The 12,837-nt window shown below is 55.8% G+C and overlaps 1 protein-coding gene across 4 annotated transcripts; it reads right to left on the reverse strand.

Annotated features, from left to right (window-relative positions):
- Nucleotides 1-1,764: 1,764 nt before the first annotated feature.
- On the reverse strand, nucleotides 1,765-11,237 carry SLC25A45 (solute carrier family 25 member 45). Of its 4 annotated transcripts, XM_029061505.2 has the most exons (8): nucleotides 11,044-11,237; nucleotides 6,498-6,569; nucleotides 6,330-6,378; nucleotides 5,675-5,718; nucleotides 5,333-5,404; nucleotides 4,830-5,015; nucleotides 2,808-3,066; nucleotides 1,765-2,712 (listed from the first exon to the last, which is right to left on the reverse strand). In XM_029061505.2, exons 1-8 carry the CDS (start codon nucleotides 11,125-11,127, stop codon nucleotides 2,444-2,446), a joined length of 1,035 nt encoding a protein of 344 aa, XP_028917338.1. In that variant the 5' UTR covers nucleotides 11,128-11,237; the 3' UTR covers nucleotides 1,765-2,443. The 4 variants fall into 4 exon arrangements, with proteins under 4 accessions (XP_028917338.1, XP_028917342.1, XP_028917339.1 ...); XM_029061509.2 differs by lacking the exon at nucleotides 6,330-6,378 and having other exon boundaries at nucleotides 11,044-11,122; XM_029061506.2 differs by lacking the exons at nucleotides 5,675-5,718; nucleotides 6,330-6,378.
- Nucleotides 11,238-12,837: the final 1,600 nt, after the last annotated feature.

Genomic DNA, 12,837 nt, shown 5'->3' on the forward strand with positions numbered 1-12,837 from the left:
TGAGAAGCAGGGCGTGGGAACCCCCTGTAGGGGGGCGGGGGTCTTAGAAGTGGGGGGTGGTGGGGTGTGAGGGGAGGGCCGGGCTGGGGAAGCAGGTGAGACCCAGACCAAGAACTCTACCTCTGCAGGAAGGCTCCAGGCCCGTCCTAGTAGACCTAGAGAAGCAGCCTGGCCTGGTGGAAAAAGCCCGGAGCCTGGCTGGCGGAAGGACCTGTGTTCCAATCCCAGCCCTGCCACCTGTCTGCCGTGTGACTCTAGGCAAGTCACTTCACATCTCTGGGCCTCGGTTACCTCATCTGTAAAGTGGGGGAAAGCCTGTGAACCCCACGTGGGACAGGAACTGTGTCCTACCCGATTTGATTTGATTGTATCCACCCTGGCGCTTAGGCCAGTGCCTGGCACATAGCAAGCACTTAATAAATACCACAATTACTGTTACCACCCTCAACCCTGACTTAGTGGAAAGAGCACAGGCTTGGGAGTCAGAGGTTGTGGGTTCTAATCCTGACCCCGCCACTTTTCGGCTGGGTGACTTAGGGCAAACCCGTTAACTTCTCTGTGCCTCAGTTACCTCATCTGGAAAATGGGGATTAAGACTGTGAGCCCCATCTGGGACAACCTGATAACCTTGTATCTACCCCAGCACTGAGAACAGTGCTTGGCACGTAGTAAGCACTTAACAAATACCGTCATTATTAAGAGAAGCAGCCTGGCTTAGTGGAAAGAACACGGGCTTGGGAGTCAGAGGATGTGGTTTCTAATCCCAGCTCCACCACTTGTCTGCTGAGTGACCTTGGGCAAGCCACTTCACTTCTCTGTGTCTGTTACCTCATCTGGAAAATGAGGGTTAAGACTGTCAGCCCCAAGTGGGATAACTTGATTATGCTGTATCTACCCCAGCACTTAGAACAGTGCCTGGCACCTAATAAGCATTTAACAAATACAATTATTACCTTGGCCTTTCCCTGCCTGGTGTCTCCAGCTGCCATCCTCCCTGACCTTTGACCTTGGCCCCAGCTGGGGACTTGACCAATCTGGCTCCTGCCCCCTTGGAGCAGCACCTGCATATTATGCCCGGTTGGGTTTGACCCATTAGAGCAGAGACTGGCAATAACTTTATCAGAGACGGAGGCCCAGTGGTTCCCCCGGCCCCAGCCTTGGAGCGTTTGGCCAGAGGGCAGAGGTCACAGGCAGGGTGGGATTCAGGTGCAGGCAGGAACCAGCTGCGGAAGAAGCAAACCAGCCTCCTGAGGGGGAGTGAGTTTAGCTCTCCTGTAGCCCAGTCAGTCTGCCACAGTGTCTTGTACTGTACCCAGTTGAGGAAGGGGGCAGAGGCTTGGGGGTAAAGGGGGGCCTGGGCCTCAAAGCCTGGGGAGACTGTGTCTCAGCCTTTTCCTCCCTCATTCGGGAGTTCCTCAAGGCCCCTTCACAGAGAGCCCCTTTGGGGGTGGGCGAAGGGAGTGGGGGATGAGTCGGGGCCGGCCCCGCAGTAGCACAAATGGCAAATGGAATCGCCCACCTCAGAAATGCCCCTTGTTTTCCAAGGGAAGCAGTGTGGCCTAATGGAAAGACACAGCCCTGGAAGGCAGTTCTGATCCCAGCTCTGCCGCTTAACTGCTTTGTGAATGTGGGCAAGTCATTTCACTTCTTTCTACTTCCATTTTCTTGTCTCTAAAATAGGGCTAGAATCCTCCTCCCTCCCACTTGGACTGTGAGCCCTTTGTGGCCGCGCAGATTTATCCTATATTAAGCACATAGGAAGCATTTAACAAATATAAAATTATTATTCCGGGGGGGCAGGAAGAGCAGGGGTCCAGCTTGACAAGAGGCTGGGGGATGCTGCTTGGGAGGATAGGCCCGGCCACAGTTGGGGTCAGGGGTGCTGTGTTGCCCAGGCGAGTGGGTAGATGGGAACTAGACAGCATCACCCATGGGGGTGCCAGGCCTCCAACTCCAGCTGTCCCCGACCAGGGAAAAGGGAGGAGGGGCCCAAGATCATACTCAACAGCTGAACCTGTACCAGCAACCCAGGGGAGCGGGGAAGGAAGGTGAGGCTGTGAGCCAGGGTTGCCGGGTCAAAGGCAGGGCCCCGGGGCCCTGTAAGTGGTCTGATTCTGGGAGACCAATAGGGGGAGGAGGGCTCCATGTTTCCTCACTGGGCTGGAATTTTATTGTTCTGAGGCTGAGAGTAGTTGCACAGCCCAAATGCCCCCACGGCCCAGGCTGGCTCACAAGAGGAGGGACGGAGGCTGGAGAGCTAGCGGTAACTCCGGCCTCCCTTCCATCCCCGACTCCGGGTCTGGGCAGAATCACCATCCTCCTAGCCGGCGTTGGCGGCAGCTCCGCCGGGAGCAGCGCCGGGCCGGAGGACGATCGGCCGGTCGGCCCCGGTTGCCCGTCTGGCCTCCGTCGCCCATCCGGCGGCGTCCCCGCGGGCCCCGGCTCAGCCCAAGAGCCGCAGCAGCTGTTCGTAGCTGAAGAAGGTGACGGCGTTGACGGGGAAGGCCCGGGCGCTGTTGAGGGTCAGCCCCCGGAAGAAGACCCCCGGCCCATCCCGGCGGACGCTCCTCACCACGCAGTCCAGCAGCCCCCGGTAGGCCCGCCGCTCCGGCCCGTCCATCTGCATGCGGGATTTCACCACGTCCAGGGGGGTGGCCGTGACCCAGGAGGCCGTCCCGGCGCAGCCCCCGGCTACCAGCATGGTGGCCGGGCCTGTGGGCGGAAGGTGAACCCGAGGCGTCGACCTCCCCACGAGGAGGCCCGCCTCCTCCCACCCCTTCGCTCGCCCTCCGGGCCCCTTTGCTTACCGGGGTCCCCGCCCTCAGGGGTGAGCCAGCGGCACAGGCCCTGGTAGGTGAGGAAGTAGAGTCCGGAGGTGGGTGTATCCCGCAGCACCAAAGCCCAGGCTCCCCGGAAGAGGCCCAGGGGCCCCTCCTCCCGCAGGATGGCCCCCGTGCAGTGCAGGGGACCCCGGTAGCGGGGCGGAGCCCCCCCTCCGGCCGCCCGCGCTTCCGTCTGGTTCTGCAGCCGCACTTTGACGAGGTCCACGGGAGCCAGGAAGTAGGCCTGTGGGGGTGGGAAACAGTGAGGGCTAAGGGCTGGGTGGGCCAAAGTGGCTTGGTGGAGAGGCCCGGGCCCACTTCGCCACGCCCAGAGAAGGTTGAAACCAGGGAGTGAGGGCATTCATTCATATTTATTGAGCACTTACTGTGTGCAGAGCACTCTCCTAAGCCCTTGGGAGAGTCTGAGTGGCAGCTGAGGGAGCCGTCCCCCTCGTCCCTCCCCGGGGTCCCGTCCTGACCTTCCCCAACTCGCCCTGTATGGAGGGCAGAGGGTGCTCTGTCCCCCAACTACTGCAGTTCCAGGGGTTCCCCTGCTATCATGGGCTGGGCCTGCACATGCCTAGCCTCTTGGATCCTTCCAACCACTCCTGCTGCTAATTATTATTCCCCTCTCCCCCGGCCTGGGGCCCCCAGAGCGGTTGGGTGGCTTATTAATGTTCATAAATGATTTAACACCAGCCGGGCCCCTCGGGGTCTGTAGAGCTGACCATCGCTGGGAGAGGGTCAGGCCGAGGACCCGGAGCAGGGGCTGGACTGGGCTGAGGGTCGGAGGTCAGGGCTGGGATAGTAAAGATGACATTTGTTAAATGCTTAATATGTGCCCAGCACTGTTCTAAGCGCTGGGTGGATACAAGGTAATCGGGTTGTCCATGTGGGGCTGACAGTCTTCATTCCCATTTTACAGATGAGGTAACTGAGACACAGAGAAGTTAAGTGCCTTGCCCAAAGTCACAGCTGACAAGTGGCAGAGCTGAGATTAGTAATAATGTTGGTATTTCTTAAGGGTTTACTGTGTGCAGAGCACTGTTCTACGCACTGGGGTAGATACAGGGTAATCAGGTTGTCCCACTTGGGGCTCACACTCTTAATCCCCATTTTACAGATGAGGGAACTGAGGCACCGAGAAGTGAAGTGACTTGCCCAAAGTCACACAGTTGACAGGTGGTGGAGCTGGGATTAGAACCCATGACCTCTGACTCCTAAACCCGTGCTTTTTCTACTGAGCCACGCTGCTTCTCTTAGTCCCAGAATGGTCCCAGAATAGGGGTGTGGGGAGAGGAATGAAAGCAGCAGAAAGAGTTTGGGCCTGGGAGTCAGAAGAACTTGAGTTCTAATCCAGCTCTACCACTTGTTTTCTTTGTGACCTTGGGCAAGTCCTTCCACTTCTCTGGGCCTCAGTAACTTCATCTGTAAACTGGGGATTGAAGACTGTGAGCCTCATGTGAGAAAGGGACTGCATCCAACCTGATTAGCTTGGATCTACCCCAGCGCTTGGAACAATGCCTGGCACATAGTAAGCGCTTAACAAATCCCATGTTTTTTTTAAAAAAAAAGAGCAACTGGGGAAAGGCTAATTTTCCCCAGATCCAAAGGATTAGGAAGTGGTGATGAGATCGACTTGGAGATGAGGGCTTGGCCAGGGTCCGACCCCTTCACTCCTGCACCTCGATTCTGCTGTAGGCAGAACACAAAGCTCCAGATGCCAGTGGGGGCGGGGGGGCAGGCAGGAGACCCCAGGGCTGGGAGGGAGAGTGGGCAGGGGGGCTGGGAGGAATATGGGGGGGCTGCCGTCTCCCCAATCATCAGGTGCACAGCCCCCATCTGGGGGCACGGAAGGGGCGGGGGTGGGTATGAGCTGTCACCTGGCCTCAGCGTCAGTCCGGTTTGCTAGGGGAGCCAGAGCCGGTAGCTCCATCCATGAGTGTGGTGGTCGGGGGGTTGGGAAGAGGGGGTCCCTAGCCCGGGGCTCCCTGTCCCCATACCGACCTGCACGGCCCCCGCGATGCAGCCGGCGAAGAAGACGTGCTGGTAGGCGGGGGGCTGGGCCCTGCGCTGCTGGGGGGCGGTGGCGCTGAGCAGCAGCAGGCAGTTGCTGTAGACGCCGAACAGCACCGCGTTGACCAGGGCCACGCTTCCCAGCGGGAAGCTCAGACCCTTGAAGAAGCCCAACACCTGCCACCGCAAGGTGGGATGGGGGTCAGGGGAGGAAGGGTGGGAATGGGGGGCCGGGAGGCGGGGAGGGGATGGAACAGGGCCGGGGAACGGGGGAGGCGGGGAAGGAGAGTGGGAGAGGAGGCAGGCGCTGCCTCCACACTGGGCTCGGATGATCACGACACCGAGCCACCCGTCCTTCGGGCCACCCACCCTTCCCCGTGACCACCTGTGGGCCCCATCCCTGGGCTACCGGCCCACCCCCCCAGCAGCTGTAGGGCGGGAGGCAGGAAGTGGGGAGTGCGGGGTGGGCCCTGGTCGGGGTCCGGGCTGCCCACCGACTCATGGCGATAAGTTTTGATCACGCAGTCCACGATGCCTCGGTATTTGTTCTGAGTCTGCAACCGGACCTGGGGGAACAGGGGGCCGAGGCCAGAGTCAGGAGCTGGAGCCGGGGGCCGGAGTCCAGAGTGGGGACGAGGGCGGAGGGGCCGGTGACGGCAACCCCCAACCAGCAGCGGGGCCCAGGGGCAGGGCAGCTCCACCCGCCTCCCGGGCCACAGTGAGTCCAGCACTTCCCTCCTCCCAGCTTTTTGGGGAGATGTCCAGTCCCACCCCTCCCTCCACCATCTGGATGTGGGATGGGGGGAGGCTTTACTCCCCGGCCCCAATGCTCTCACCTTCACTGTGTCCATGGGGTGTCCCAGAAGCAACCCCAGTGCCCCTGTGTGGACAGAGAGACCCCATGGCTCCCGATGGGGGAGGGTCAGGGGTGTTCACCCGTGCAGTGGTCAGCGTCAGCCCCGGGGAACCTGGTTCTATCAGGGGCCTCTGTTTCTGGCTGGGCGACCCCAGGCCTGCTCCCTCCATAGCTGCCACCACCACCCCCTCGGACTGACCGCTGGGGCCACGGCCCTGTTTAGGGATGGACAGATCCCTCTCTGTCAAGGGCTTCCTTGGGCACTAAGTGACCAGGTTGGCATTCAGGAGTGCCGAGGTGTATGATGGGACTGGGAAATTGGGTGCTAATCAGGAAAGGCTTCCTGCGGGAGGTGGGGCCCCTGCCTGATGCTGGGGTAGCCACCTGAGCTCCACGGGGGTCAGGGGCTGGCCTGGGCAAATGGACCATGCGAGCTCTTTGGGAGCAGATTCTAATGATCCTCCTGCACCTTCCGGTTCCCAAGAGTGGCAGGTCCTAGATCTGGGGGAACCACCCGGTGACAGGCCTGGACCCCAGAGGGTACGGTCAGGGTAGAGTTCAGATCTGAAGCCCGACTGGGGCACCGGACAGAGCTACCCCGGGGTTAGCTGGACCCCCCTGCAGGAGGCTGGTACCCCTTTCGGGCCCTGGGGTCAACCCTGGAGGGGCTAGAAGGAAGAGAGTCTGGAAGGGAAGAAGAAGAAGCCATCAACGCCCGGCCCGTGCCCGCCACTCCCCAGCCTGTGCCCACTACTGCCCGATACCCACAGGCAGCACCCTGACCCACAATAGGAAGAACTCACCGGAGATCCAACCGGCCACAAACTCCTCTGCGGGCATGGTAGTCCCGGCTGCGGGGCAGGAAGCAGGTGGGTCTGGTGGCAAAGAGATGCCGCTGAAAGTTTAATGGCGACTCCCTCACGCCTCAGCCCGCCGTGACCCCTTACTAATGTTTAAGCCGGTCTGCCGGCCCGGGGCGGCCGCCAACCTCCACAGCGGGGCCCGGCCCACCCCATGAGGAACTCGTGAACTCGGGGGTGGGGGGAGGGAGCCAAGATGGGCACGTGGATGCGGCGGACTGGGGCTGCCCAGACCCACAAGGTGCTGTGGGCTGGGCCAGTGTGCCGGCAACCAGGAGTTCTGCTGCCTCTCGCCCCAACCGCTGACCGACTGGAAGCCTGGACTTTGCTCCGCCACCGATGGCAACAACAACTCGGTGGAAGCCCCAGGAGACACATACAAGGACCCAGTGTGGGGGATGGGGATTCTGGGTGGCCCCCTCCCCCACTGGCCCCAGAAAGGGACAGAATTGCAGCTCCAGGGTCCGGGAGGGAGGTTTCTCCGGGGGGCCGGATCGTAGAGGCCACCTGGTCCCGGGGAGTCACCGGTGTTGGGGGATGGACGGCTGAGGTCTGTTTGTTCCTCGGAGTTGTTTATGGTGTTGTCGGGGAGTGACCCTCCCTCCCAGCACCCGTGGCCGCCTCTCATTATTATTATTACTATTAATAATAACTGTGGTATTTGTTAAGCACTTACTATGTGCCGAGCACTGTACTGAGCGCTGGGGTAGATACGAGATCATCAGGTCCCACATGGAGCTCACAGTTTAAGTAGGAGGGAGAGCAGAGATTGAATCCCCGTTTTGCAGATGAGGGAGCCGAGGCATAGAGAAGTGAAGTGTCTTGCCCAAGGACACACAGCAGACAAGCAGCAGAGTTAGCATTCAAACCCAGGTCCTTCTGACTCCCAGGCCCAGGCTCTATCCATTAGGTAATGCTGTTTCTTTAGGAGAGAACAAGTATTTTTCCTCATTTTTGCAGATGAGGAAACTGAGGCACGGAGAAGTGAAGTGACTTGCTTGTGGTCACATGGCAGGCAGGTGGCCCAGGTGGCTTAGAACCCAGGTTCTTCTAGTAATAACAATTGTGGTATTTGTTAAATACTATGTGCCAGGAACTGTACTAAGCGCTGGGGTAGATATGCGGTAATTTGGTTGGATACAGTCCTACTTAGGGCTCACAGTTTTAATCTCCATTTTCCAGTAGAGATCACTGAGGCCCAGTAAAGTGGCTTGCCCAAGGTCACACAGCAGCCAAGTGGTAGAGCCGGGATTAGAACCCAGGTCCGCTGACTCCGAGGCCCGGGCTTTTTTCACTAGGTCGTGGTGCTCCTAGGTTGGGTTGTCTCAGGGTCTGATCTGCCTCCCCTTATAGTTCTGGGGATCCACAAGGACTCTATCAGAACCCAAGTGCCAGCCAGGGCTGTGCCCACTTTGGGCGCTTGGTAAACACTTACTGGCTCACTCGATGGTCATTCAGAGACACATTGGCTCTCAGGCATACCCTGCTGTCAGAGAGATACTGGCACTTTGTCCTGCCCGGACAATGCCCTTTTTAATAAAAACCGTGGTATTTGTTAAGCGCTTACTATGTGCCGGGGACAGTACTAAGCAGGTTGGGGTAGACAAGCAAATTGGGTTGGATATCGCCCCTGTCCCACATGGAGCTCAGAGTCTCAACCCACCTCAAGTCACTGAGGAACAGAGAAGTAAAGTGATTTGCCCAAGGAGACAAGTGGCAGAGCCTGAATTAGAACCCATGACCTTCTGACTCCCAGGCCCGGGCTCTATCCGCTTTTTAACACGGGGGACCAAACTGCACAGTGTGTTCCACTCCAGGGTGGTGGGCAATGGAAAAGGTTAGAGAAGCAGCGTGGCCCAGTGGAAAGAGCCTGGGCTTGGGAGTCAGAGGTCATGGGTTCAAATCCCCGCTCGGCTGCTTGTCAGCCGTGTGACTTTGGGCAAGTCACTTAACTTCTCTGTGCCTCAGTTACCTCATCTGTCAAAAGGAGATGAAGACTGTGAGCCCCACGTGGGACAACCTGATCTCCTTGTATCCTCTCCAGTGCTTAGAACAGTGCTTTGCATGTAGTAAGCGCTTAACAAATGCCATTAAAAAAAAAAGGTTGCTTACTGGGTCCCATTCGTCAATGCATCTCAGCACCACGTTGGCATTTGCAGCTTTGCATCTATACTGTAAGTTCCTCAAGGACAGGGAACATGTCTACAACTCCATTGTCTTTTACTCTCCTAAATGCTTAGTACAGTGTTCTCTCTGCCCGCAGTAAGCGCTCAATAAATATCATTGATTGCCTGCCTCAGTGGTGGCAGTCATCTCTGACCCCAGGCTCTGTCTCTTCTGTCCTCATGCCTCGTGCCAAGTTCTTCCGGGTCCTGGATTTGTACTGCCGATTGCAATCCTAGCTCGGCCACTTGTCTTTTGTGTGGTCTTGGGCAAGTCACTTCACTATGCCACAGTTCTCTCAGCTGTAAAATGGGGATTAAAAATGTGAGACTGCGTCCCATCCGATTTGTTTGCACCCACCCCAGCGCTTAGGACGGTGCCTGGCACATAGGAAGCACTTAAATACCAAAATTATTATTATCATTGTCATCTCTAGTTGTCCTCCTTAGTTCTTGCCCACCCAGTCTGGGAGGGACCCTCTTTCCCAACTGGCTGGTCTCTGAAGTTAAGCACCATGGCTTAGTGGAAAGATCCTGAGTTTGGGAGTCAGAGGTGGTGGGATCTAATCCCGGCTCCTCCTCTTGTCAGCTTTGTGACTGTGGGCAACTCACTCCATTCATTCCGTAGTATTTATTGAGCACTTACTATATGCAGAGCACTGTACTAAGCTCTTGGAATGTACAATTTGGCAACAGATAGAGACAATCTCTGCCCAATGATGGGCTCACAGTCTAAATGGGGGAGACAGCAAAGCAAAACAAAACATCATCATCAAGATATGTAGAATCATAGAGATATACACATCATTAACAAAATAAATAGGGTAATAAATAATATATACAAATATACACAGTGCTGAGGGGAAGGGGGAAGAGCAGAGGGCGGGAGAGGGGGGGAATGGGGAGAGGAGAAGGAGCAGAGGGAAAGGGGGGGGCTCAGTCTGGGAAGGCCTCTTTGACTCTTGGAGGAGGCGAGCTCTCTCAGTTCACTTCTCTGTGCCTCAGTTTCCTCATCTGTAAAATGGGGATTAAGACTGTGAGCCCCACGTGGGACAACCTGATTACCTGGTATCTACCCCAGTGCTTAAAACAGTGCTTGGCACAAAGCAAGTGCTTAACAAATACCATTATTATTATTACTCTGGACCAGACATGGCACTTGGCCCCTGACACCCAATTCAAGAAGCATCGTGACGTCGTGGAAAAAAGCACAGGTCTGGGAATCAGAGGAACCAGATTCTAATCCCAGCTCCACCACTTGCCTGCTGTATAACCTTAGGCAAGTCACTCAACTTCTCAGTCACTCAACTTCTCTGGGCCTCGATTTCCTCATCTGGGGACCCAATAACTGGGTTTTGTTTTTTTCTTGATGGCATTTGTTAAGCACTTACTATGGGTCAGGCAGTGTTCTAAGCACTGGGGTAGATATGAGATAATCAGGTTGGTCACAACCTCCCTCAGACTGTGAGCTCCATGTTGGACCAGAACTGTGTCCAACTGGATTATGTAGGCCTCGAGAAGCAGCATCCAGGGCCTGGAAGTCAGAAGGACTTGAGTTCTAATCCCGGATCCTCCACTTGTCTTCTTGGTGACCTTGGGCATGTCACTGCACTTCTCTATGCCTCAGTTCTTTCATCTGTAAAATGAGGATTGTGACTGTGAGCCCCATGCACGACAGGGACTGTGTCCAATCTGATTCTCTCATATCTACCCCAGAAGTTAGAACAGTGCCTGGCACATGGTAAGCACATAAATACCATTAAAAAAAAGTGCCTAAATGCTGTCGTCATACTTTCAGTATCACCGGCCAATGACTGAGAACATCCCCTTGCCCTTGCTCAGTACTCTCCCCGCCCGAGTAACCCCGGCTGGCTCTGAAATAATCAAGGAGAGACCCAGGTCAGACTGCGAACAGAGGGGCTGGTGAGATTTGAGGAGCAAATACTCCTTTACTGCTGCACAACTCCTTCCTTGCTCAGAGGGAAAAGTGGAAGCATCTTGGTGGACCTGGGAGTCAGAAGGTCATGACTAAGGTTCTAATTAGAAGGTTCTAATCCTGGCTCCACCACTTGCCTTCTGTGGGATCTTTGGTAAGTCACTTCACTTCTCTGTTACCTGTTACCTCACCTGTAAAATGGGGATTGAGACTGTGAGCCCCATGTGGGACCCACTCGAGTGCTTAGTACAGTGGCTGGCACAGAGTAAGCACTTAACAAATACTACAATTATTATTCTCTCGGGTCAGGGCAGCCTTCTGGATATCCTGGGAGGGGCTCTGGAGCCAGCAGCGACTGCCAGCTCAGCACTTTGATCAGGACTTCCCTTACCAGCTCGTCCGTTGGATCGCCAAAGGGGCCGGGATCGGAGACGTCCTGCAGTCTAGATCCCCAGCCTGGCTTCTGTGCTGCCATTAAAAAAAAAAGTATCTCCTGTGAAATAATCCAAGGGGGACACAGGCACACCAGTAGTCAATCAACGGTATTAAGGGAGCGCTTACTCTGTGCAGAGCACTGTAATAATAGCCTAGAGAAGCAGCATAGCCCAGTGGCAAGAGCCCCGGGCCAGGGAGTCAGTGGTCGTAGGTTCTAATCCTGGCTCTGCCACTTGTCTGCTGTGTGACCTTGGGCAAGTCAGTTAACTGCACTGTGCCTCAGTTACCTTATCTGTAAAAATGGGGATTAAGACTGTGAGCCCCACATAGGACAACCTGATTACCTTGTATGTACCCCAGCACTTAGTAAGGTGCTTGGCCCATAATACAATAATAATTATGATTCTTGTTAAGCACTTACTATGGGCCCAGCACTATACTAAGCGCCAGGAGTAGAGACAAGTTAATCAGTTTGGATACAGTCCCTGTCCCACATGAGACTCATACTGTTATGCCCATTTTTTACAGGGGAGGTAACGGAGGCCCAGTGAAGTGACTTGCCCAGGGTCACATGGCAGACATATAGCAGAGCTAGGATTAGAATCCAGGTCCTTCTGATTCCCAGGCCCATGCTCTATCCACAAAGCCAAGCTGCTTCTCTTACTAAGCGCTGCTTCTGTTTGAAGCACTTGGTAGAGTACAAGAGAACAATAAACAGACCCATTCCCTGCCTACCAATGTCAAATCCATCCGCCTCCTGTGTCCAGGCCCCCTGGGCTGCCCAGCAATACGACTGAATGAACTGAACAAATGGTTCCCAGTTCCGACCATTCAACATCCCTGTCACCAGTCCAACGAGCCCAACTCCCCTTGATCTGTCTTCACTTCCCGCTGCACAACTTCCCGTGGGGACGGATTCCCTGAGTTCCCACCGCCAACCCCACTAAGTGGAGGATTTTCTGGTTAGCTTTAAACCGGTCTCATTCAGCTCCAACGGGCGACCCTGGGCCTGGTGCCAGCAGGGTGAGGGAGCCACGAGGCCACGTAGGCCCCAGCCTTGATGCCCCCTTGATGCCTCAACCTCTCTGCTCCGACCCTCTCCCGGTCCATCCTCCTAGGGAAGCTGCTCCATCTCCCTGACCATTATTCTCCCTGAGAATAATAATAATGTTGGTATTTGTTAAGCGCTTACTATGTGCAGTCACTGTTCTAAGCGCAGGTGTAGATACAGGGTAATCAGGTTGTCCCACATGAGGCTCCCAGTCTTAAGCCCCATTTTACAGATAAGGTAACTGAGGCACAGAGAAGTGAAGTGACTTGCCCACAGTCACACAGCTGGCAAGTGGCCGAGCCAGGATTCGAACCCATGACCTCTGACTCCTGAGCACAGGCCTGGGAGTTGGAAGGTCATGGGTTCTGCTGCTTTTCTGCCTTGTGACCTCGGGCAAGTCGCTTCCTTCTCTGTGCCTCAGTTACCTTGTGGAAAATGCGGATGGAGACTGTGAGCCCCGCGTGGGACAGGGACTGTGACCAACCCGATTTGCTCGTATCCACCCCGGCACTTAGTAGAGTGCCTGGCACGTTGTGTTTAACAAATACCACAATAATAAGGACAATTATAATTGTGGGATTTTTTAAATGCTTACTACCCGCCGAGCAATGTACTAGATCCAAGATAAACAGGTGAGACACAGTCCCTGTCCCAAATGGAGTGCACCAGCTAAGAAACTGTGTGGCCAAATGGACAGAG

Source organism: Ornithorhynchus anatinus, chromosome 3, assembly GCF_004115215.2.
Source record: "Ornithorhynchus anatinus isolate Pmale09 chromosome 3, mOrnAna1.pri.v4, whole genome shotgun sequence".
Taxonomy (NCBI): domain Eukaryota; kingdom Metazoa; phylum Chordata; class Mammalia; order Monotremata; family Ornithorhynchidae; genus Ornithorhynchus; species Ornithorhynchus anatinus.

What these genes read in the sequence shown, in the direction of transcription:
- SLC25A45 (XM_029061505.2), bottom strand. Translation starts at nt 11,127, where the DNA reads ATGGCAGCACAGAAGCCAGGCTGGGGATCTAGACTGCAGGACGTCTCC. An exon ending in ACCCCATGGACACAGTGAAG is followed by an intron (nt 5,405 to 5,674) that starts GTGAGAGCATTG and finishes CTGTTCCCCCAG; the next exon opens with GTCCGGTTGCAGACTCAGAA. An exon ending in GCATCGCGGGGGCCGTGCAG is followed by an intron (nt 3,067 to 4,829) that starts GTCGGTATGGGG and finishes CCACCCCCACAG; the next exon opens with GCCTACTTCCTGGCTCCCGT.